This window comes from Anabrus simplex, chromosome 1, assembly GCF_040414725.1.
Source record: "Anabrus simplex isolate iqAnaSimp1 chromosome 1, ASM4041472v1, whole genome shotgun sequence".
Taxonomy (NCBI): domain Eukaryota; kingdom Metazoa; phylum Arthropoda; class Insecta; order Orthoptera; family Tettigoniidae; genus Anabrus; species Anabrus simplex.
In genome coordinates, this window is record NC_090265.1 from 631,012,861 (window position 1) to 631,040,432 (window position 27,572).

Consider the following 27,572-nt stretch of genomic DNA (forward strand, 5'->3'; position numbering starts at 1 on the left):
ATCTCACCATCACATACTTCCTCAGTTGTAATCACATAAGTTGAGTGGACCTCGAACCAACCCTCAGGACCAGGCAAAAATCCCTGACCTGGTCGGGAATCAAACCAGGGCGTCTGGGTGAGAGGCAAGCACGCTACAACTAAACCGTGGGCCCGGACACTATTAATTAGCCAATTGCAAAATCGTTTTCTTGCAATGACATCTGTAGGCTGTATGTTATGGACTGAATGAGTCCAGTAAGGTCGTAAATGTAATAATTTTTTTGCATTACGCGCCTACAAATTAGAAATACCAGTTTCCTGATTTACTTTTCAAAGTGACTTATGTAGACTGACTTGCAGTCTTGCCTCTATATCTTCTAATCTCTCCTGCATGAGAGCTATTCTCCTTTGCTGTTTTTTCCTTAGTTATGGAACCAGTACCATGACACTTGTGAATAAGTTGTTGCACATAATATTTTCATGGTACTGGACAACCAGGGAATTGTCTACAGAATTTTCGAAGCCACCCATTAACTGGTTTCTTCTTCTTGTGCAAACAACACTCGGCGAAAAAATTTCTTGTGCTGTATAATACTTAACCATCATGATAATAACCTAGTAACATGCCTGAAAACTCCAGTAGTTACTAGTGAACTGCTACGTCAGCTCTCAAGACTTCTTATCCACCCATATGGCGCTCCCTTGGGGATTCCCGCAGCCTGTAAGCTGAAGTGTGAAGTATTAAACTAAACTCCCTATATAACGTGCTTTGTCTACTATTAGTCCAGATTTATTTATTAGTTTTATAATTGTTCCAGAGCTGTTGTATGCGAGTGTGAGGGAGATAGTCCATTTCCCAGTGGCTTAAGGACATCTTATGTGTAGGGTTCTTTAATTTAATTGTAGGCCTTTTTCCTTGGAGATATTTTGCTAGTTGTGTTGCACCCAGTAAAAGCATGTAGTGCTGCTAGGGCATTTGTAATTTTTTCTCCCAAAGAATCAGACACTAAGTGGCAACCTATTATTCTTGATTTTTTTAGATGAACTTGCTAACTTTTATCCATAGACCTGAACAGTTATAATTTTTTGATTTTGGCCAGAAATGAATGGCCAAAGCAAAATCGTCAGTATCTGAACTGTGAATCATTAGCTCTGATACAGGGTGTACAGCATGAAAAGCATGCACGTATCTTCTGGTTTCTGTTCCAGTATGATATGAAGTTCGAAAACCTGTGAAGTCATGGATTTTGAAACATTTAGTTTCATCATCATATCCTCCAGATATTGCAAACTCATGATTTTCATTCAGTAGAATGTAGTGATTTGACTTTTGCATAGGAATCTCACAAATTCTTGTTGATTTGAAGAGCAACATACAAAATTCTTGATATTTTTAGGTATGTGAGTGGATGGTTCTAAGATTTTTCAGTTCTACAGGACTGGGACAGGACTTTCATTTCCATATTCTTCATAGAAATGTCATCATATCTGTTGAAAACTATGTCAGTTCTTTGTACATTAGGTCTGAAATAGAAAGAAGTTATGTACTTGTAGAAAGCTTCTGCAAAGTTCCCAAACATTGTGTATTTATGCAGTTAAATGATGAACACAGGAGCCATCCTGTCAAATATATGGATCATACAGGGACTTGACAAAAAACATAGTCTGCATCACAAGCACAATTAACTTCATTTTCAATAACATTCATAAGAATGTGCTTGTAACGCTTTTTTTTTCCCCCATGAACTCATGCATATAAGTCAAGGCATGAGGATATTCCACTACTTCATAACTAGCAGTTAGTGTTAGTTACTGAGTGCATGATTGGAAGCAGTGTATCAATTCATTCAAGTGTCCGAGTGAATCGATTCACAGGAAAGGCGAGCTCACGGCACACGATTCAGCTGACTCGCAGTGGACAGTGCTCAGTGGCGCACTCACGGCTCACTTGCGGGACACTGGATATTGGCGGGGAGCCGAGCTTCCGCTACACCGAGACACAGTGAATCATGGCACACTGAAAGAATTGTGCGCAGTCACAGCTCAGTGAGACACAAGACACTTATCGGCACACTGGACACTAATACCAATATAAATGGTCCGTTATTGGACATTATAAATTTTCCAGCTAACTCATTCCTGGTTGCCAGCGTTTTGCCTCCCGTGTGCTAGGTTGGGCTCGTCAGTTGGTACCTAGCACACCTACCAAGACGCTGGCTAGTGCATACCGTGGTGGCCATTGCGTAGGCTACTTGAAGCCACCGGCAGTGCCAATGCACTGTAACGTGCTACTGCCATAACCTCTCCATCGACGTTCTACGAGTTTCTGCAAACTTCGTCGCATGTACATCTCCACATACTCTACAAGTTTATGTTTCTACAAGACTATAATGCTATTATTATTGTCTGCTCTGCTTATCAATACTTCTTCCTATCATCAGAATTACCTTACTTTGCTCACCTGTCGTTACCCTCCGACTTTTCTCGACACACTGACCGCTGTCTTTCTGTCTGCCTCGCACCTACTACGTCATCTGCTACGTCACTTGATCTTTCTCGAATGAACTAGTCTTCGCTTCCGGGCGTGTATATATTGGACTGCTTGGCCCGTCTTCGGCAGACTGGCATCATCCTTTGTAAATAGTGTGTGTGTGTGGAGGGACTACGGACCTCGCACGGCTTGCCGTGTGCTGTGCCATTTTCTTCCCTACGAGCTGATGGAATTATTCTGAAAGGACTTTGGTGAGCTAAACATATCATTTGCTAAACTTGTTTTTGGAAACTTTAATACTCGGCCTGTTTTCGGCATGTTGAGTGATGGCATGCTATGAAAACTTTCAAGGCCTTGGTTTTGAATTTAATTTATTGCCACCTTCAAAACTGATTAAGTTCAAATGATTCTTAGTGCTGAATACTTGGTGATGTGGACTGAGCCTAAACATCGTCAAACAGAAAATTTTCACAACTTTAGACGATTCTAAAAAAATCTATTGGCAGATCAGACATTCTCCAGCATTACGCAGTCAGAGTTTCCTTTCTTCTCATCCTCACTTGTCCTTATTGTACTGATCCTCCTTTTTACCCTACCCTTTTTTCTTTTATTAGGTGTGTATGCTTTTTATATTAGGGCGCCCTGGAGGCGTATTTGGGTTTTTTTTCTTGTGGCCAAATATTTTCTTGATCTTCATGGTAAAAACTGTACTTGTTGCCTCGAATTTTGGTCAGATAATAATATTTAGAAATATCTTCTGAGGTGATTGTGTGTGTGACACCTCTCTAATCAAAATATAAATAGTAATATTTGTGAAAACTGGTTTTGGTCGAGATTCACGCTGACACAGTGATTCTATTGTAACGATTTTTTTTTTTTAAATTTTTTTGTCCTAACTTATCTGAGGGTTAGTCCCCTTTCTAAAACGGGGACCCGAGCTGTTCTGTCTTTGTAACCAATGCCTGGGCTATTTTTCTCGGACTATATTTTCTTGTTTAACAAGGTGCATATTATATATATATATATTGGTCAATTTTATTCTGTAGGTTTTAGCTTAATTATCCCTTTGATAATTTTGGAATGTGTACCCTTTTCAACTCGCCGATTCAGTTACAATTGCTTACGTTTTCCATACTACCCCCAGTTAGGAGCTTTCGATCTTTTCTTAGCTTTTCCATTTCTTTTTTGGCGTTCATTACACAAAAAGTGGAAGAAATGTTGATATCAATATAAGTCAATTTCCAGCTGTCTCACGGAATGACAATGAATAACTGATTATAGTCCCGCCTCTATCGCCCTTCCCCTCCCCCTCCCTCCCACTTAGAAACTCCGCCTTTCTCTGCACTCGTGCAGATTCGCCTTTACCTTCAGTTAGTCCGTTGGTTCCTCTCTGACACATCTAATACTGGCTTGGCATCCGAGGTGAGTCTTCTACTCTTTTATTAATAATATACATTCCTGGCTTACGTAATTCTAAATTCGCGGATTATATTTTCTTATAGGTTCCGTCTTGGTTCAAGATCTTTCTCGAACAACCTATGTACTCGCAACTCAAAGCAAAAGAATCTCTTCAATATCATCACAACAGAACTGCACTTAACCCAAATGCTCTATCCACTAATATGATATAAACATACAAAATTAGAGTACAAAAAACTTATACATAGAATTTACCAACGGACATCCTATATGCCAACATCAACGTGCAGTGACATCCAATCTATTAAGTCCAAGCGCAAGCCACATTCGAATACTTTCTAGGTTTTACTGTACATACTTTTATGTAGAAACACTCATAACTAAGCATGTGTCTACTTCTTTTATGTTAAACATGGCTACAAAGCCTTTATAAACATAACCCTACTGTTCAACAGACAAATATGTCACTAAAAGCTGATTATTATACTTCACTTTCAATACTTTCTTTTTTAAAAACTAAAATACTAAGGTTCACCTTATAAAAACAATCTTTTATCGCACTGACTGTCAGCTTATACTGTATATGTATGTATGTATGTATGTTGGGTAGTCAGCCCGAAGGCTGGTTTGATCCTCTGCAGCTCTGCCAACAGCTGTCATAAATAGCCTAGGCGTCACTGAAGAGGCGTACTAGGGAAATGAGGAGTAAGGTAGTTTCCCGTTGCTTTCCTCACCGAGCCAGCTGTTGCTATTACATATCAGTCTGCCAAGCCCACTGAAATGCATGCACCAACCAACCCTATGAGCGATATTTTCACACCATTCATAACAGGGACTGGCTGCATAAGGAATGGTATTACTAGCATCACTCATACCTCAGTCAATTTCATATTGTCAAAGCGAAGGATGAGACTGAGACAGGTCAATGAAAGTAACAAATCTGATATAGCCCATACCAGAAGACATAGTGCACTGAAAACACTACATCTCGCCAGCAAAGGCATTATATATGTATATACTTTTAATTATATTCATGTTTATATTTAATACTATTAATGTAATATTACTGTAGGAGTCATGATTAATGTAATATATCTTTGTATAGTTGTCCTGGCTGATGATGACATCAAACATTGTCGAAACCGGTACCAAATGTAAATAAATGTGATGTTTTAAATGTAAACCTTCACGAAATATATTGTATTGAAAAGGTGATATTAACTTTCCCATTTCTCTATTGTGAATCTTGATTCAATACGGAACCTGAAGAATGAAATTCTTAATGTTAAATGAATAACTAAGTTGTAAAAGAAGTGATGGTTGGGTGTATGTTTGTATAATAATGTGTTACTGCTTAACAGACTTTTGAAATTGCGAGTTTATTATACATTATCTGCCTCTACAAAGATATTAGATCTTTCTCAAATTTGAGTATAAAAAGGGACATATTCCTTGACATAAAAAATGGTATAACTTGAAAACCGTACTTTGTAGTTGAATACGCAGAAATATGCCTAATAGAAACTTTTTTGATCAAACCTTTCGTTTAGCTACAAAACAGGTTTTCCTTTCTCCTGAAAAGTAAGGATTTCAACTCGCCGATTCAATTACAATTGCTTATGATTTCTGTACTATCCCAGTTAGGAGCTATTGATCTTTTCTTAAGCCTCTTTTTTTTTTTTTTTTTGCGTTCATTACACAAGCAAGCTGAAGAAATGTTGATATCAGTATAAGCCAATTTCCAGCTGTCTCACTTAGTGTTGCCACTGCCTTTTCGATATGCCGTGCTACTGTGCGACTTTCCGAAAAGTTTTGCTCGTAGATAACCTGCAGAAGCGATCATAAAGGTGGTGAATGTACGAAATATGCCAGTGAACTGCAGGAAGAGATTCCTACGCCTTGGAAGGAGTGTATACGTGTTGTATAGTAATACAATGCGTATACCTCGTTTATTAATAAGAAAAATGTAAAACGCTTATACAGGATTTATTCTCTGTATAACTAAACAAGAGTTAAACAACTGTATAAGGACTTTTTATTAGTAAGATGGAATGTCTTTGGTATGGCTAGTATTGAAATATATGGCTTATGCATTAATAATGTGTATTTAGTTTCTGTATACAGAGCGGTAAAGCGAAGCCTCCATGGCCCAGATGGCAGCGCGTCAGCTTCTCACCGCTGGGTTCTGTGGTTCAAATCCCGGTCACTCCATGTGAGATTTGTGCTGGACAAAGCAGAGGCGGGACGGGTTTTTCTCCGGGTACTCTGGTTTTCCCTGTCATCTTTCATTCCAGCAACGTTCTCCGCTATCATTTCATTTTTATCTGTCAGTCATTAATCATATCTCCAGAGGGGTGTGACAGGCTCGGCAGCCGGCACAATTTATATTCTCGCCGCAAGATGGGGGCTTCATTCATTCCGTCCCTGACCCAGTCATTGACTGGAAAACAGGTTGTGGGTTTTCTCTTCTCATATAGAGCGGTAAAGTATGCTAGCCAGGAGGAATACACATTGCAGCACTTGAAATCCATTAACCGTTTCTCCCAGTATAGTGTAAAAACGTAGTATGGTATAAAAGTATGAGTTTATTTATTAATTTAGTTATTGACACTTTCGTGTCCAGTCATGAGTCCACCATTGACGTAAAGGTACGCGAGACAAACAGAAGTACAGGTAAGGAAGGACGGAGGGAGGCAGGCACATCTACCTGCGACTCAGACAGCGCATGAAGAAGCGAGTATCAAGGGTCAAGGTCGAACGAACATGGCTCGCCTCGCCTTTGAGAAGCAAATGCGGTCAGAATCATACTCGACAAATATGAACCGAGCATAGAGCGTGTTTTGCATGACACTAGCACAAACATAAAAACAAGGGCATGGTCATACAACATATTACGCTGGTCTTCAGGTGTTACCTTACCGAAGTCCACAAATCCATCTATGAACAAAGAGGACCCATTAAAGTGTACATCTTCTCTTAGTTTCACCTCATCAGAAATGACAATCCCTGTCTTTTTATTCTCATCCCTTTTTTCAATGAAGTAGTCGTTAATGGTGTCAAGAGCATTTTTATTTACATCACATGACAACCTCCTTAGCACTTCAGATGGAAGGGGCAGCAAACCATGTTTCAGGCAGTGTCTATAACCCCTGGGTGATTTTATGTGTAGCAAAAAGAAAGTCACTGTCATACCTCATACCTTTGGGATTCTTTTTCTGACACTTTTGCAACAGTGTCCACAATAATTTTTAGGTTCTTTCTTTACAACATAGTGTCCACAATAATTTTTTTGTTTCCTTCTTTACACGGACAGGCGTCTTGTCCTGAAAGTCTGTTTCATCCTACCAAGTTCACTTGCAGAACAGAAACTTTAGCACTCTCTATCTTAATTGTTTTGTTTGCCTTAGCCAAGTTCCGTTTTAGGTTCCTTAATTGTTTTAATTTTAACACTTCAGATTTAGAATCATCTGTCAGAAGAAGGTTTGCATTAACATCTTAGTAAAAAATTTCGAACTAATGAAGTAAGTGTTATGAAAATGCATAAATGTAAAATTATATGAGTTTTCATTTTTATACTTTGCCCTTTTAACCAAAAGCATGAAAGATCAAGAAAAGTGCAATACACTTTTTTAGTGTTTTTAATTGGCCATCATTTAAAAATTTAAAAAAAATTGGACGGAGGATCATGGAGATAATGGCGTTGACATGACTTTCTTTTGTAATATCTGAAGCTATCTCATTTCAGATTCAGCTCTGTTAATTTATAACTGTTAGGTTCTTTAGTCTACTGAAACTAATTTTGAGTAATAAATTTATAAATTTCCTGAAAAAAAAAACATATGGTAATTATTTCTTCTTCTTTTTTTTTTTTTTTTTTTTCAAGTACAATACTGTCACTATATGTGTCACTATGTTTTCTTTTTCAGGTAATCTATAAATTTATTGCTCAGAATTAGTTTCGGCAGACTGAAGAACCTGACATGGCTCACCTGCCATCTTTAAAGGCTCAGGATAAACCTGACCTCAATATAAGGTTTCTACATACTCTAAAGTGTCATAATTAAGAATTAACAAGAAACTGCGCCTGAAAGGTTTTGCGTACTCATGCAACAATATGGCCTCGCCCATGGATGTAATATTTTATATAATGGTAGGCAGTTATAAATTATAGTACCATAAATTCCTGAATAGGCCCATTTTTTAATATTGTCAGTTAAGATGTTCACATTACAACCTCTAAATTAAGAAATTGAGCTGTTAACAATTACGATTGATGTGTGTATGTTTTATAAACTGGCATATTATTAGATTAAATGTTGTGCATGTCAGGAACAATTTAAATATTGTGTGTATGTTTTATAAACTGGCATATTATTAGATTAAATGTTGTGCATGTCAGGAACAATTTAAATATTGTAGTTGACTGAGATCCTATCTGTATATTATGTTTTTAAGGGGCTTGGAATTTTGCGAGTTGTATTTTGGAAGGAAGGAAGTACGGAGCATTTGAGTTATTTTATGACTCAGAGGGAAAATTTTTCTGCAAGGAGAGATGCACTGAATGCTTGGGTTGCATGGTTGAGCCTACAGGTAGAGAGAAGTAGGAACATGTAATCAGACGCTGTTTGAGTCATGGAGGTGGAACATGTATCTGGCATGATACAAATCTACAAGGCAACTCGAATATCATTAAGTAATGAGAAATGTGGGAGAACAAATGGGGGCTTATTTTAAAGTGCTGAATTGAAGGACATAAAGGTATTTAAAATGAAAGTGTAGGGGGAGAATTGTGTAAAGTGTAAAGTCATGTTTTTAAAAAAAATGCTATTTGTTCGGGGTGTCGACCTAGAAAGATCTTTTACCCCTACTTGCACCATATGTTATGAACATGCGTGTATTTGGAAGTTGCTAAAGTGTTGAATGTGAGGAAAGGAATGTTAAGAACGACACAAACACCCAGTCCCCAGGCCAGAGATATTAATCATTTACAATTAAAAACCCCTGACCCAGCCAGAAATCAAACCCCGAGCCATCAGGGGACAGGCGGACACATTGCCCCCTACACCGCGGGGTCGGACTAAACATATTTAATAAATGCTGTTCTCGGATTCTGTTGATTATTCTTTATGGTATGTTATTTTGGAATGTTTGTATGAATATATATATTTTTCAATGTTTGCTTGTTGATTCTTTATGGAGAAATACTCTTGACATGTTATTCCTCATTGCTAGTAGTAGTAGCAGCAGCAGTAGTAGTAGTAGTAGTAGTAGTAGTAGTAGTAGTAGTAGTAGTAGTAGTAGTAGTAGTAGTAGTAGTAGTAGTAGTAGTAGTAGTAGTAGTAGTAGTAGTAGTAGTAGTAGTAGTAGTAGTAGTAGTAGTAGTAGTAGTAGTAGTAGTAGTAGTAGTAGTAGTAGTAGTAGTAGTAGTAGTAGTAGTAGTAGTAGTAGTAGTAGTAGTAGTAGTAGTAGTAGTAGTAGTAGTAGTAGTAGTAGTAGTAGTAGTAGTAGTAGTAGTAGTAGTAGTAGTAGTAGTAGTAGTAGTAGTAGTAGTAGTAGTAGTAGTAGTAGTAGTAGTAGTAGTAGTAGTAGTAGTAGTAGTTGTTGTTGTTGTTGTTGTTGTTGTTGTTGTTGTTGTTGTTGTTGTTGTTGTTGTTGTTGTTGTTGTTGTTGTTGTTGTTGTTGTTGTTGTTGTTGTTGTTGTTGTTGTTGTTGTTGTTGTTGTTGTTGTTTAAATTTGAGGGATCCTCTTGTGAACTCTGACCATACATTTACGAGCATTTAGGGATAATTATTATTAATAAGTATTGCAGTTATATTACAATTAACACCCAAGGGTGAGGCTAATAAAAGCAATAGTAAATATTGGTGTATGACACTGTTTAACCAGTATTTTCATTATCCAATCAAGTGTCCAGTCCAGAGCAGGCCAGTTGATCGGATTCTGTTGATTATTCTTTATGGTGTGTTGTTTTGGAATGTTTATATACTCACTCACTCCGTAGGCTTCTGAGGGACATGAAGTTCCTGTGCCGATCTCGCAATCCTCTTCCATCCTTTTCGATCTTGAGCCTGCTCTTTCCGGTTATCAGTTTGGAGGGTCCGGCATACCTTGTTGATCTCCTTCTTCCAGGTGCTTCGGGGTCTTCCTGAAGGTTTTTTCTTATTAAGAGTTCCCTTGTATAGATCTACTGGTGCTCTGTTATCCTGCATCCTCAGTACATGTCCAGCCCAGCGCAGTCTGTTGGATTCTGTCACACCCATTATAGTGTGTTGGTGAGAGAGGGTGTAAATCTCATAATTAGATCTTTTCTGTCAGCTTTGAGAGATAGGATCGAACCATGGGCCAAATATTTTTCTATAAACTTTATTCTCAAAGACTTGCAACTGCTGCTGCTCTTTCTTGATTATACTCCATTTCTATATGTTTACTGTATATGAATATATTTATTTCTCCAAGTTATTTCATAATTTTTATTTATGTCTCTTGAATAGAATACAAGCAAAATATATCAACAGTGTACTAATAATTACCTTATCATGAATTGAGCAGGTTTGCAAGCATTGGACGAGGAATATCTACACGTAGATGCTCAGTTCGGAGGAGTAGATCAGAGAAAGATTTTTACTTTTGCTGAGAAATATTTACCACAGTTGGGATATGCAAAGCGTATACATCTCATGAACCCTATGGGTAAGTATTACAATATAAGACTGTAGATTTCTGCTGGTACTGTATTTTGAAAATAGTGTGTGTTCAGAACAGAACGTTAAAGTAAGTTTCACGCGTAATTTTATCCTATAGATTTACTACCTCATGAATGTCTTTTTCAATTTTTGTAACCATGTTGCTGTATTATAAATAGATCTTGGTTTATTAGTAATTTCTTTTGAGATCACCCAGTTTGTTACAGTTAATATTATTACTGTTTGGCTTATCTATCACTCCTTTTATAGTAGATGCTGGTTGACTTAGATAACTTGGTGGAAATCTTCAGGGACTTGCTCCTTGACCGAAGGGTCAACATGGTGTTTTTTGGTTCAGAGAGTTCTGGGTTTGATTCTCGTCCATGCGGGCAGATTTTATCCACATACCTCATCGACTGGGTGTTTTTGTTTGTCTTGATACAAACATACTCACAACATACTATTTTTCAAACCATCACAGAAACACCAAGTAGTGAAGGAATATATCCCTTCATGTAAGGTTAGAGTCAAGAAGGTTGTCTACCCGTAAACTAGGCCAAATTTACGTGAGCGAAACAAATAATGTCCATGACCCCACCAGGATGTGAGGAAAAGTGAAGAAAGAAGAAGAAGAAGAAGACAATGACTTGGTGGAAGTCTTCAGGGAAAGAAATCTTTACCTGAGTAATTTAAAATATATATATATATCGCACTGCCACTAGAATAGTGATACAACTCAAAGATGAAAAATGCCGGACTAAGTGGCTCAGATGGTTGAGGTGCTGGCCTTCTGACTCCACCTTGGCAGGTTCGGGCCTGGCCCAGTCCGGGCTCAGATACATCAGCCTCATTTCAGTAGATTTACTAACATGTAAAAGTACTCCTGTGGGCTAAATTCCAGCACCTCGCATCTCCAAACCTGTAAAAGTAGTTAGTGGGACGTAGAGCCAATAATATGATTATTATCAGAAATGAAAGCTTTCGAGAAAACACAGTTTAAAAGTTTAAAACACCATATCAAGCCATTCATAATATTTTATCAGACTATTTCTACATGATAAAAAGCCTCCGTGGCTCAGGCGGCAGCGCGTCGGCCTCTCACCGCTGGGTTCCGTGGTTCAGATCCCGGTCACTCCATGTTATATTTGTGCTGAACAAAGTGAAGGCGGGACAGGTTTTTCTCCGGGTACTCTGGCTTTCTCTGTCATCTTTCATTCCAGCAACACACTCCACTATCATTTCATTTCATCTGTCAGTCATTAATCATCGAAGTGGGTGTCTAATCCTATGAGCGAGTGCGTCTTCAAACTCTTGATGTGAAGTGCCATCTCAAAAAGGCTAGGCTGATGCCACCATATACGTACTCCATTATTGACGGTGCACTCTGCACAGTGCAAATGAATGTTCAGGACCAAGATTGGATTAGCTAGTCACATCCTTGCTAACTCAATAAAATGATGATAATGCCAGGATGTCGCTGTTAATGGATACATCGCGGAGGACATCAACATTGTACGTGTATATATATTTGTACTGAATTGGACTTCTCAAATCTGAGATAGAGGCAGTGGAAGTAAACTAAAACACATCAGTGTGCTGGGCAAGGAGGGGTTTAACTCTTAAAGTGCCAAGATGCATCGGCACTTACATTCTGTACGAAAAATGCCAGGATGCTGATTCGATCGGCACCCTCTTATAAGTGGTGTAGTTATGCAGTAAGGCGCTAGATTGCGCCACAAATCAAGTAAAAAGAAGGTAGATTGTTTGTAATTCCTTCTTATGTCATTAGATGGCACTGACATAGCTTCATTTTTGCTTGTTTACTTGTCAATTGTGAGTGTATGATGTGTGAGTGCTTGACGTCTATGATCCAATATGGCAGCCTCCTTGTTTGTTTATGTCTGCGTGTTGTGATTTTTTTCAATAATTTTACGATCTAATTGACGCATATTGTGTTTTTTATCATAATATTTTAAGTTTATTATTATTTCTACTTTAGTTATAATTACTTAGCAAATTATTTAGGTCGTAGTAAAGTTGTAAATAGGACATTTATCACAACAAGGCATGTTGTCACATAGGCCCAATTCGGGAGAAGAAATTGAAGAACTTTTGGGTTGCTTTGACGATGTAAGGAACTCTAATTTTAGCGAAAGTGATTATGATGTTTTTGGGGTCTTCAGATAGCGCACCAGAGAATGATGGAGCCGTGCCATTGGCTAATGGGCTTACAATATTTCGTGCAATGTCAAAGAGTTACAGTGACAGTGCTAATGAAAATGACAGTGACAGTGAATTAGATGATTCTTGGACTGAATGCATATTCCCCGAAAGTAATGTTGTCTATCCCCACCATTTTTATTTATCAAATCCCAGGGCCAAAACATGTAGGCCTAACTCAACCTGATGCTCCACCCATAGAATATTTCAATGTGTTCTTTATACTTTCATTCCTGACACTATTAGTTGATTTTGTATGTTGTTCTTATCTTCTGAACTGTTCTGTAGTAACAAATACTGCTATTAGACACAGTTCTCTCAAATGATTACTGTTACACTCGCAAAATTCATAAAATATCCAATCGTTGACAAGTTACATTCTTGGTGTCTTTCTCTCCACATGTTCAATGTTTTTGGAAATCAGTTTATAAATTGGAAATTAGACCTACATTAACAATATAAATTGGTAGCCTATATATGATCCCAGGTAAGAGTTATGATTAAATATCTTCACTTAGACACTTTGGATTTAGTGTAAAATGTGCTAAATAATTTCAAATTATGTTTTTCCTTTTTTAAATAAAAAATAATAATATTTTTGGTCACATCTTTCCACAAATTTTTTTTTTGAAATGCAAGTTACATACATACATATATACATACATTATCATTATAGACTGTTATGCCTTTCAGTGTTCAGTCTGCAAGCCTCTGAGAATTTACTAAACGTTGCCACAATCACAATGAAGTATTTATTTATTTTCCACCTAGTCGATACAATGATTGCCTAAGGCAATTTTTATTGGTCAAAAGTGGTACATGTTTCGTATATTATCAACATCTTCAGCCACATAACACAGTTTAGATGAAAAATATAAAATTGACAAAGTAATGCTTTAGAGGAAGTGTCCTTGAAATTAACATAAGATTGACAAGAAATCTTGTCAATCTTATGTTAATTTCAAGGACACTTCCTCTAAAGCATTACTTTGTCAATTTTATATTTTTCATCTAAACTGTGTTATGTGGCTGAAGATGTTGATAATATACGAAACATGTACCACTTTTGACCAATAAAAATTGCCTTAGGCAATCATTGTATCGACTAGGTGGAAAATAAATAAATACTTCATTGTGAATCTATTGAAGTGCGATACGGACCATGAAGCTGATTTTATGTTGCCACAATCCTCGATTTGCAACTAGTGTTGTGGCCTCATTTAGTTCTATACCTCTTATCTTTAAATCGTTAGAAACCGAGTCTAACCATCGTCGTCTTGGTCTACCTCTACTCCTCTTACCCTCCATAACAGAGTCCATTATTCTCCTAGGTAACCTGTCCTCCTCCATTTGCCTCACATGACCCCACCACCGAAGCCGGTTTATGCGTACAGCTTCATCCATCGAGTTCATTCCTAAATTAGCATTTATCTCGTCATTCCGAGTACCCTCCTGCCATAGTTCCCACCTGTTTGTACCAGCAATCATTCTCGCTACTTTCATGTCTGTTACTTCTAACTTATGAATAAGATATCCTGAGTCCACCCAGCTTTCGCTCCCATAAAGCAAAGTTGGTCTGAAAACAGACCGATGTAAAGATAGTTTCGTCTGGGAACTGACTTCCTTCTTACAGAATACTGTTGATCGCAGCTGCGAGCTCACTGCATTAGCTTTACGACACCTTGATTCAATCTCACCTACTATATTACCATCCTGGGAGAACACACAACCTAAATACTTGAAATTATCGACCTGTTCTAGCTTTGTATCACCAATCTGACATTCAATTCTGTTGAATTTCTTACCTACTGACATCAATTTAGTCTTCGAGAGGCTAATTTTCATACCATACTCATTGCACCTATTTTCAAGTTCCACGATATTAGACTGTAGGCTTTCAGCACAATCTGCCATTAAGACCAAGTCGTCAGGATAGGCTAGACTGCTTACTACATTTCCACCTAACTGAATCCCTCCCTGCCATTTTATACCTTTCAGCAGATGATCCATGTAAACTACAAACAGCAAAGGTGAAAGATTACAGCCTTGTCTAACCCCTGTAAGTACCCTCAACCAAGAACTCATTCTACCATCAATTCTCACTGAAGCCCAATTGTCAACATAAATGCCTTTGATTAATGTTAATAATCTGCCTTTAATTCCATAGTCCCCCAGTATGGCGAATATCTTTTCCTTCGGTACCCTGTCATATGCTTTCTCTAGATCTACGAAACATAAACACAACTGCCTATTCCTCTCGTAGCATTTTTCAATTACCTGGCGCATACTGAAAATCTGATCCTGACAGCCTCTCTGTGGTCTGAAACCACACTGGTTTTCATCCAACTTCTTCTCAGCGACTGATCGCACCCTCCCTTCCAAGATGCCAGTGAATACTTTGCCTGGTATACTAATCAGTGAGATACATCGATAGTTGTTGCAATCCTTCCTGTTCCCTTGCTTATAGATAGGTGCAATTACTGCTTTTGCCCAATCTGAAGGTACCTTACCAACACTCCATGTTAATTTTACTACTCTATGAAGCCATTTCATCCCTGTTTTCCCACTATACTTCACCATTTCAGGTCTAATTTCATCTATTCCTGCTGCCTTATGACAATGGAGTTTATTTATCATCCTTTCCACTTCCTCAAGCATAATTTCACCAACATCATTTTCCTCCTCCCCATGAGCTTGGCTGTTCACAACACCACCAGGATGATTTCCTTTTACATTGAGAAGATGTTCAAAATATTCCCTCCACCTCTCCAGTGATTCCCTGGGATCTATTATGAGTTCACCTGAATTACTCAAAACACTGTTCATTTCCTTTTTCCCTCCCTTCCTTAGATTCTTTATTACTGTCCAGAATGGTTTCCCTGCTGCTTGACCTAGCCTTTCCAGGTTGTTCCCATGACTTCTTTTTGGATTCAACAACAATTTGTTTCGCTCTGTTTCTTTCATCTACATACAACTCCGTGTCTGCCTCGGCCCTTGTTTGGAGCCATTTCTGATAAGCCTTCTTTTTACGTTTACAAGCTGCTCTCACTTCATCATTCCACCAAGATGTTCACCTTTTCCCATCTTTACACACAGTTGTTCCTAGGCATTCCCTTGCTGTTTCTACTACAGCATCCCTGTATGCCACCCATTCACTTTCTATATCCTGAACCTGCTTACTGTCTACTGTTCGAAACTTCTCACTAATCATATCCATGTACTTCCATCTAATTTCCTCGTCCTGGAGATTTTCTACCCTTATTCGTTTGCAGACAGATTTCACTTTCTCTACCTTAGGCCTAGAGATACTTAGTTCACTACAGATCAGATAGTGGTCTGTATCATAGAAAAATCCCCGGAAAACTCGTACATTCCGAACAGATTTCCTGAATTCAAAGTCTGTTAAGATATAGTCTATTATGGATCTAGTACCCCTAGCCTCCCATGTGTAGCAGTGAATAGCTTTATGCTTGAAGAATGTATTTGTAACAGCTAAACCCATACTAGCACAGAAGTCCAGCAAACGCTTCCCATTCCCATTAGCTTCCATATCTTCCCCATTTACCAATCACCCTTTCGTATCCTTCAGTTCTATTCCCAACTCTCGCATTGAAATCGCCCATTAGCACTATTCTATCCTTGCTGTTGACCCTGACCACGATGTCACTCAATGCTTCATAAAACTTGTCAACTTCATCCTCATCTGCACCCTCACATGGTGAATACACGGATACAATTCTAGTCCTAATTCCTCCAACTGACAAATCTACCCACATCATTCGCTCATTTATTTTCCTAACAGAAACTATGTTGCATGCAATGGTATTCCTGATAAACAGCTCTACCCCAAACTTTGCCCTTCCCTTTCTAACACCCGTCAAGTACACTTTATAATCTCCTATCTCTTCCTTGTTATCTCCCCTTACCTGAATATCACTTACTCCTAGCACATCCAGATGCATCCTCTTTGCTGACTCAGCCAGTTCTACTTTCTTTCTTCCATAAGCCCCATTAATATTGATAGCTCCCCATCGAATTCCATTTCGTTCACCAAGCTGTTTCCAAGGAGTCCCTCGCCTGTCAAGTGGGAGTGTGGCTCTCTTACTCCCATAGGTCCGAGGCTTGATTAAAATGTTCTGAGCTCGGTAAATTCATGAAGCAGGATGCTACCCTACTTGCATATAGTCCAAGTGAGGATCTCTCCTCTAACGGGTTATGGACCACCGTTGGATTGTATAGTCCTAGCCGCCTGAGCACAAGGAGGGCCAGGACTCAGAATATGTCCGAGATGCCCACTCCCATTCCATAGCAACTGGTATCCCGACTCTCAGAACCACTTACTAGGCCACTCAGCCGTTGCCCATGGTTCACGAACTAGGACATGACTACTGTAACCCACAAACATGAGGTATGTATGTATGTATGTATGTATGTATGTATGTATGTATGTATGTATGTATGTATGTATGTATGTATGTATGTATGTATGTATGTATGTATGTATGTATGTATGTATGTATGTATGTATGTATGTATGTATGTATGTATGTATGTATGTATGTATGTATGTATGTATGTATGTATGTATGTATGTATGTATGTATGTATGTATGTATGTATGTATGTATGTATGTATGTATGTATGTATGTATGTATGTATGTATGTATGTATGTATGTATGTATGTATGTATGTATGTATGTATGCATGCATGCATGCATGCATGCATGCATGCAAGTTACATGCTTATATTCCTTGGAGTATATCAAGCTCACATACCAAATTTTATCTCCATATCTTTTAAACTGAGACATAAATAAAATTGTTTATACAGTGATGCAAAATCCATTGAAACATGCTTGTCATTCTATGCATATGATGACATTTTATGGGTTGGCATCCAAAGGATTAAAATATAGCAGCGTTGCTTAAATGACCTGGCAAGAGGTTTGAGTATAACATTGAAAATGAAATATAACCATTGACAGTACAATATTCTTCATAACGAATTATGAGTGAGAGTTACAATAAAATGACATATCAGTACGTCAAGCTCAGCTCTGTGTACATAACTAACATGACTTGGTAAACACCTGGCAACAGAGAGAGAAAATTGTTTCTTACTCGAGACTTCAAAATGCATTTTCAGTTTTAACCAAAACCAAACCCACAGCACTTGACAACTTGAAAAGGCTCTGGCCTGCCCAGTGACCGCTACAGATTATGAAGGGCCATGTGGTCAGCACGACGCATCCTCTCTGTCGTTATTCTGGGCTTTCGAGACCAGGGCCGCCATCTCACCGTCAGATAGCTCCTCATTTCTAATCACGTAGGCTGAGTGGACCTCAAACCAGCCCTCAGGTTGAGAGAAAAATCCCCGACCTGACCAGGAATCGAACCTGGGGCCTCCGGGCGAGAGGCAGGCACGCTACCCCTACACCACGGGGCCAGCATTTTCAATTTTAAGTAACTCATATCCTTCTAATTTTGGTGAGGATAATTCACACACACCCAATATTATGAAGGTGAGAATAATGAATGTCATGACTAGGGCTTGGATCGATATGCTCAATAAAATCTCCACATATGCTCGAAAACCATGCGTTATATGCTCGATAGATATGCTCGAAAAACCCAATATATCCTCCTGAGACCCGGGACTTGGATTTTTGCAAGATTTGACTTAAACTAGGTTCTGGGGTTAAGGAAAGATTTAAAGCATATTCTGATTTTTTCTGCACTGATAGTTCTCACTAGTTCCCACAGATGTCACCATGTGCTAGAAATGCAGCAAGTGACAATACAAGAGGCCACATCATGCCTCAAACCTAAGGTATAGTATACTATACCGGGGGTCTCAGGAGGATATGCTCCATAGATATGCTCGAAAAAACATTATATGTGGTTAAATATGCAGGATATGCTTGAAAAACACCGTTGAAAACTATAGAAAGGAAAGTGAAACTAAAAAAAAACCAATAACATATCTTTATATACGAGCTTTATTTTCTAATTGTATGTATGATACACTGTGATATACTCGCATTCAAGTTTCAAGTATATATATATATATGAGAAGTTTTCTTATAAAAGTTACAGTTTAAAAGTTCATTTACAAGAATTAGGCGAGTCATTGAAGTAGATCTGCATTGCTCTGTACAACAAGAATTTTTTCTATGTTTTCAGTTTTGAATGATTTTCTTAAATCAGTCAATAAAAGTTTCAATGATGAGAACGATCTTTCGACGTCAACTGACAAGAGAGGTAAATACTTGAATGATGCTGCTTCTTGTGCAGAGTAGTTCGGAAAATCCTCTGACGGTGCAGACTCGCCACGCAGCATTCTCTCCAAGTCCAATGCTGCACTCCAACCGGGATTTCGAGCCAGCACGAACTCCAATTTTTGTTTCACGGTTTTCTCAGTCTCTCCAGGCCACGAGTCGGCTTCTTGGATGACTCCTTGTATTGTAGCAACCACTTCAACCAACTCCATCCCTCGCGATTCCAACTTTAGGATGGCCTCAGGAATGATGCTCATGTAGGCTTTTATGAAAGTCAAGGATGGCATCAAGCCCTTCATTTTAAAAGCAGCCTTAGCTTTCACGATGTACTTGCTGTCCGCCTCATCAAACGTATTGATCACCTGGAAAAAATATAAATGAAAAACATTAGCCGAGGAGAATAACTGAGAAAATTACAAAATTAGGCGCCGTATGATGGAGTAAAGATAAAAGATATGGAAATAATGATAGAGAAAACCTCAAAAATGAGAAGATTTTAAACATTTCAACTTGTCTTACCTCTTCAATTGCCCTATGATTTTCAGCGTAATACAATGCAGCCAATATCCAAGTTCCCCATTGCGTCAATATGGCTCGGGAGGTAAAGGGAGCTCTGGATGCATCATCTTGAGGGCACAGACGTGAGAAGGAGCCTCAACGAAATTTTTTTTCACTGAGGAAATGACACTGTTCACGCTGGGCAGTTTTTCGCGCAGCTCCTCAGCAACTCTGTGCATTGCATGGGCAAGACAAGTAACATGTAACATCTTCGGGTAGAGAAGCTTGAAGCTCTTCCCAGCCTTAATCATGTAGGGAGCAGAGTCAGTCACCAACGCGAGTACTTTGTTTACCTCCTCATCTGAAAAGGTTGGCCACAGCAAGCCTGAAACAGGAATGCATGAAATGAAGGGTGAACCGTTCAGTTAATGGGATTCTGACATGTCGTACGACTGTAAGAGATATTTAATTATCAGAACTATCAGAGTCTTCACTGAGCATATGTAGAATGCATTGAAATTATAGCCAGACTGTACTTATTCTTCTTTGGCAAAACGCTCAAAAAATAAATTAACAAAAATATACTTACGCAGAGCTGCTTGCGTTGTTCGCACCATGGTACCATGGTTTGTCACATCTAGCTCCCTGCACAGAATTAGGTGGCCCTTCCCCGGTTCACTGGGACTGAGTTTTCCAACAATAATGTTGGCCATGTATCTTCCACAACTGTCTGTGGTCTCGTCGATAGATAACCAAATTGGGTGGCTCCCGATGTCGTCCCTGATTGCGTGTAGAACCTGGTGAAGAAAGTACCTGAATGAATATTCTTCGTGGAATAAAGGTATTATCAAGAGATTACCTTCATTACGACAGAGCCAGATCCATGTTAAAATTACTTCTAAATTGTTTAAACGAGAATGCGGAATACGGCAATCGTGCATGAATTCATACCTTTTCATACTCTGAAGAAACGTAATTTTTACGTAGGGTCGACTCATGAGGCAACTCTCTTCCTGCAAAGTCCTCGAAGAGAGCTCTAATCTCAGCATGTTCGACCTTGTAGAGGGGTATGTTGGCACTTAAAAACGCCCTACAAACTCTGGGAGAGAACTCGTCCAAGTGCTGTTGCTGATTGAACAAAGGTTTTATCAGCACTTGTTTCTTCGATTTCCTTTTTTTTAATTCTTCAACTTTTGCTGAGTGCCCACTTGTGGCTTTATGTTGAGAAAATTGAAAACCCTTCGAAATCTTGATCTGAAAATAAAGAGGTAGGTACGCATAAGTGAGAAAAAATACATTGAATGAACAAAAATAAAGCACTGTGGACTATGAAATTATTTTCAAATATTGCTGTAGAAATACGAGCACCCTCTCAACGATCCCATGAAAAACCAGCAAATCCAAACGTCAATTTCCGTCTCGGACATGTAAAATATGAGGATCTAACGGGTCTACACTCTGAATTCTTAGACTTCTCTCTACTTACCTAGTAGGTAAGCACCGTATGCTGCACATACGGCTTACTTGAAATTTCAACCGTTTGACCAGCAATATCTTTAAGAACGTAGATGTGAAAATGTCAATAAGAACTTGCCTCTTTTTCGCACATTTTGCAGAAAAGAATTTTCTCGTCAGAAGAAAACAAGTCAGGGTCTTCCTTTGCACATCGTCGGAGTAAAACACTCAGAGATTCCTTAACTTTAGGCATCGCGTACTTGGAAATCACAAGAACTCAATAGGTACGTACGGATACGATTACGAACTGAGAACTGAGAGTAGAATGCAGAAATTTCACTTGACTGGGTCGAATCTTCCACCATTTCATGGGAAAAGCCACCTAAACAATACTGGTTCCCAAAATAGGCACACCACTAAAATACTGTACCTCACATTTCAAAGTGAAAGGATGCTTGGGGCTTCCAGAGCTTATCCGACGAGTCGCACTCTAATCCAGCAGAGGCCAATTAGGGCGTGTGAATGACGTCACTAAAGGTTAAAAACCTGCGGTTCTATTATTTGCACCAGATAGGCTTTTCAATAATTATTTCTGTTTTAGAACCTTAAGGATGGTCAGGGCCTGAATTCGGGGGGGAATTCAAAGAAAAATAAACTATTTAGACAAAAACCACAAGAATATGCATTTATATGCTTCTATTCTGAAAACAGCGGTTTTATGCATTTATATGCTCGATAAATTTAAATTCTGTTGGTCCCAGAGAGATGAAAATACTAACGAAAGGCTTCTTTCAATGTGTACTATTCAGGAAAAAAATATGCTAATATGCTCGAATCCGGGCCCTAGTTATGACCCTGGCAGGAAAGTCAGAAGAGTTGATTGACTTTGTGGAGAAAGAGAATGGTGCAATGATGCGACTGAGTGAGGCCAAGTGGAAGGAAAAGAGAGTGAAGAAGATGGGTAGAGAATAAACCCTATACTGGAGTGGAGGAGGTGCAGCTAAGAGTGGAGTAGGAGTGACTGTTAACAAAATCCAGGATGAATATATGGATAAAGTAGACAATGTTATTGGCAGAATAATCAGAGTACGACTGAGAACAGAAGGAGTGAAAGACTTTATCCAAGTTTATGCATCCCAAACTGGAAACAGTGAGGAAAATATAGAGGAATTCTTGGAGACACTAAGAAGTAAGCACCGATGTGGAAGTGATAGTCATGACAGACCTCAATGTGCAGGTTGGAAATGACAGAATTGGGAAGTAAGAAGTGATTGGTCCTTTTGGATATGGAAAGAAACAGCAAGGAAGATAAGTTGATTGATTTTTTTGAAAGAAACTAAATGATTGTGGGTAACACTTGGTTTAGAAAGAAGAATAGTAGATAAATCACTAGATATGGCTGGGGTGAAAGGAGAACAAAAACAGTTATTAATTATTTTTTGGTTGAGAAAACAAATTGTGAACAGTTAATGGATGTAACAACCACTACCATATGAAGCATTTGATGGGGACCACAGGATAGTGGTAAAAGAAATTGAAAATAGGTAAAATTGTGAGAGTAAAAGTATGGAAATTAAAAGCTAATGGAACTCAGCAGAAATTTCAGGAGGAATCAAAACAGCACATCTATATATAAAAAATGGAAAGTTTAGAAGAAGAATGGACCAGATTTAAAAAGACATTTGCAAGCCGTGCAGAGAACATTTGTGGTAGAACTTCATGGAGAGTGGAGGAAACGGATGCACCTTGATGGAATGGAAAGGTGAAGGAGGTTGTTAAACAAAAGAAGAAAGCATGGCAAAAATGGAATAGAGGTGGGAAAGAAGGAAGTAAATTTAAGTATCAGGAAATTAAGAGTAAATGTAAAAAAAATGGTACATGAGGAAAAGAAAAAATGTTGGAAGAGATTCACACAAGATTTAGAAAAGGATGTTACTATATATGGATAGATAAAAAATCTACACAAAACAAGTGAAGGAAGAGTGGAAATGTAATAACAGACTCACAGCAGATATAGAATAGGTGGAAAGATTACTTCGATAAACTTCTGAATGTGAGAAATAATACAGAAGAGAGTGTATTGGTAAATGAGGATGATCCAGAAGCGAGATTGCAATGGCAGAGGTGGTTGCTGTTAAACAAATGAAAATAGGAAAAGAACCAGGGAGGGATGAAATATGTGCGGAAATAATAAAGGCAGCAGGACCTGTTGGTCTACGTTGGTTTTGTAGGCTGCTAAGGTGTATATGAAGGAAAAAGCAAGTACCTGATGGTTGGTGTAAAGGTGTAGTAATACCAGTATTTAAGAAAGGCGGCAGGAAGGTATGTGATAGTTATCGAGGAATTACACTGTTGTCACGAGTACCCAAAATAAGGCAGAGAATAATAGAAAGGAGGGTGTGAGAGGAAGGGTGGAAAGAAATGTAGAAAAAGAACAAATTGATTTAGAAACCAAACTAGACTAAGAGAGGGAAGTGTATTGTCTCTACTTATATTTATAATGGTTATGAATGAAATTTTAAAGGAAACAGCTTTTGTGATATTGATAAAACATTATTCAAATTATGCAACTTTTCAAAATACCCCATGCACAATACTAAGAAAGTTAGTACAATTATTAAATTATTTTCTGATGTGTTGTTCCTGTACAAATTAATGTAAGCATTCATTTTAACAGTTTTATATTATTTACTGTGATATAGTAAATTTTCTGATACAACTTCTTTTTTCTCAAGATGATAATATTTTTTGAAGTTTGAAATTTTTTTCTGAGCAATCCACTTGTTCAACAGCAAAACTACTGCTTGCAGTTGTAGAACATGCATCAAAGGACATACATAAGAATTTACAGCTCATTTGCACTAAAACTGTTGTGCAAGGAAGAAATTCTATCTTCAAAAATAGAAATAGGAGAAAAATGCATTTTTATGAAAACAAGCAGCTTTTACACTATGTCAGCTTACCTTATCAACTAGAAATGTCCTGCACCATAAGTAACACCTTCCTTCTTCTTGTTTACAGCCTCCTTTTTCAGTTTCTGAACCTTTGTCTTGCGATAGGCTGTTTTTCTCTTTTGAGAGGTTGACCGGGCACTTTCATAAATCCTGCGACTGTCACGTCTCTTCACAATTTCTTGTGTTACATGAGGGACTTTTGCTGAGGACCTGAGTTCAGTTGCAGCAGTGCATCCCATATTAAATTCTGCTACAGCATTACAAACAGCAATACTCAGTCTTTTCTGCGAGATGAAAATCTCTTTCGGACACTTCCGCCAGATTAGAGGATGCAAACACTCATTCTGATTTTGTGTTGCTCCTCGAACACATCGGGACAGTAACTCATCAGATGCCAGCCTCTGATAGATTGGAATTATTTTTAGTACTAATGGTTTTGATAACTTGATGGACGTTTTATCATGGCTCTGCGCTTTATGCCTTGTGCCATACTTTTATTATGGAAGCACCAGGAATCAGAGCCTTTGGGACATTTGCCATGCTGTGGTTTCACATCTGTTGACATGCAATGACTGAGAGTGGCATATATGGCTCTTTTTATGTCTACTACACTAGGAATATGATTAACAATTGCATTTCTGTAGTAGCTGGTAAGTTTTGTAATGACAGCATTGGTAAGTGCTCCTTTTCCATGACCACCTAGCTGTACTCCTTTTGTCTTCCATGACTTCACTACTTGTCTCAAGCCTGTACCCATTCTCTTTGCAACATGGTTGATACATTCCTCCTTCTTGAGTGTTACCTCAGTACCATAAACATTTTCACTCACAAGATGATTGAAAGTTTTAGAGTCACTGTCTGAGAGCATTGTAGTATAGCGCATCTTACAATGAGAAATGGAACGCTTCCAAAGAATATCTGCAGCAAACATTTCCATGGCTACAGAAGAACCATCATAATTCTTATTGCATTCCCCACTAGATTTATGTCCCTCAAGCCATATGTGATATTCTGGGGATAGGATACCAAGTTCCAAGGCAGAAATGCTGCACAATGCACAATACTTGGACACAACCTCGTAATCTATCACCAGACCGGTTAACAAATCTATGACTATGCCTATACCATAAGCAGAAGTGTGCCCACGCTTACGCCATGTTCCATCATATGAGACAGAAACATCAATCAAAGTCTCACTGTCCAAATTTGACTCAAGAGTTTCATATGCCCTATGCACAATTGCAGTTGACTGTGATATAACACTTTCTCTTTTATAGAGCTACTTTCCTGTGCCAAAGCACACAGATGACTTGTGAATGTCCTAGAGTCCATACCTGACATTCCTAGAGCAGCACAGGACTTTTCCATTCCCCTATGCCCTAAACCTAGGTCCAAAAATGCATCCACAGTGCTCCTATTTATCTGAAATGGAGGCCTCTGTGATGTAGTCTCCATTTCAACACGAGGACTGGTATATGTCTGTGTTGGACTAAACCCACAATCTGTACATTTCACACATAATTTATGAGCTAGACCATGTCTCTCTCTCAGTTGAACAGTTAGAGAAGATTTACTGCACTCACTACAGTTTAGTTTATTTACCAACTGACCCAAAGCACTAGTATGTACCAAAATGTACTCACCACTACACGTTTGGGTATTGGAAGAACTTGCAGGATTAGGCTTATTATCAAAATACATCATCTTCTCCTCACTTTTAGTAGGAGTAACATCCACCCCTTCACTAGTATCACTTACTTCATGAAGGTTAGTTGTGTTTTCATGTAAATCACATTCGTGACTACCTATCCCATTTCGTGATCCCCACTTACCGGCAGCTCGTTTCAATTGCCATTTCCCGTTTCTTCTTATTCCTACTTTTTGGTTTACGCCGATGTGAACTAACGGAATGCATTTCAGTAAACACAAAAACACTCACACAGATAGTAAACAAATGCACGTGTATTAGTCCTCAAACCAGAGCATGAAAACCATGCGTTTATAGTGGAACATCATATATCAAAATCAGTGTTAAATATTTCAGAACTAGAGGGTTATTGATATGTTATTCTTATGGTAACACATTAGAATATGTAAGGTAAAAATATGCATGTATAAAGCACCATGCATCAAACAAATCCTGAATTGATTTTTAAAATATTGTTTTATTTTAGTATTTATATTCATTACGTAGTACTACTAGTAATAGTTTTCATCAGTGGTACTAGATAGCAGACCAAATACAGTCCCCTGATACGCGGCGGGAAGAAATTTAACTTAAATAGCTTGGAAATTAGAGAAAATACACTAGCTGGGCAAATCTGTCAGAAGAGGGTGTTTAAAGGTCCACGCACCGGACATTTAAAACCTGTGGTAGACCTTTAAAAATGGTGGAGTGCCGAAAAAAATATCGCTAATCGTTCCGCAAAGGTTAAAGGTGTATTTATAATGAAAAATCAGAAAATCGATTTTTCAACTATTTTTAGCTAAAATTCACTCCCCGTGTCCCTTAAGTATTAATATCTCAACTATTTCGTCAAATGATATGAAATCGGTACATAAATACTCAGAATTAAACAGACTCTCCCCTGTGGTTCTGGTCTAGATTTCTACTGTCTCATTGAGGCAACCTGGGTTTGATTTTTGGCACTGACAATAGTTTAGAAACATAAGGAATCTTGGAACAGGGTTAATCATGCTTCGTGACGACAATTAGGGAGCTGCTGTGAGTAGTATTTAGAAACAAAACTGCAATTCCTGTCCTCCCGTCGTCTTCAGATGAGCATCAGCCGCTTTGTTCTCCAAAGGCCAACACAGTACAAGTAACTATTTCAATGAATCATATCAGTGTTTTCTGGACTTGTAGGCCGTGGTCCAGCAGCATGTGATGTTCCCAACGTTTCACCGAAGAACTGCGTTCGGCATTGTCAAGGGTGATATAGATGTTGATTCCCATAGGAAACCTGAAATATTTGTCCCGAATGAGTAAATTTATAATACCATTATAAATGGTCCTTTATTGGACATTATAAATTTTCCAGCTCATTTTCCAGCTAATGCTTGAAGCTGTTGGTGTGCTTCAGGACTTCAGTGGCTTCTCCCTGTAGCCAGGCATGGTAAGACACAGTAGTTGACAGTACTTTGGTGTCGCTGTACGGTATGTCATGGCCTGCTAGCAGTGAGTGTTCAGCGACTGATGATCTATCTGCTTGTCCCAGCCAGCTATGTCTGTTGTGCTCCTTCAGTCATGTGGCGATGCTGCATTTTTTTAGTGCCTGTGTACGGGATCTTGTAGATACCTGCTTGTCTTTGGCAGACCTAAGGAGTTCTTGGATTTTCTTCGTTAGCCTATATATAGTTTTAACCCATGAGACTCCAGTAGCCTCCCTATTCTGCCAGTTTTTCTCCCAATATATAGCAGAAAGGCTGTAGCTGCTGGCCACTCCTCTTCTTTATCACTAGTTGTTGGACGTCTGGAATGCAGTGCTTGCTGGATATCTTTATGGCCGTACCCGTTAGTGAGTAGGGCCATATTGAGGTGTCTGAGCTCCTCGTTTAAGTGCTGAGGTTGACAAATTCTCCCAGCACGG

The 27,572-nt window shown here is 38.6% G+C and overlaps 1 protein-coding gene across 4 annotated transcripts in view; it reads left to right on the plus strand.

Annotated features, from left to right (window-relative positions):
• The window catches only part of TyrRS (Tyrosyl-tRNA synthetase), a 151,951-nt gene that overhangs the window by 65,811 nt on the left and 58,568 nt on the right, over positions 1-27,572 (plus strand). For all 4 annotated transcript variants that reach the window (XM_067135701.2, XM_067135700.2, XM_067135702.2 and 1 more), the window contains one exon: positions 10,442-10,582. In XM_067135701.2, coding sequence (XP_066991802.1) covers positions 10,442-10,582 — 141 coding nt within the window. The remainder of the gene's footprint in view (positions 1-10,441; positions 10,583-27,572) is intronic.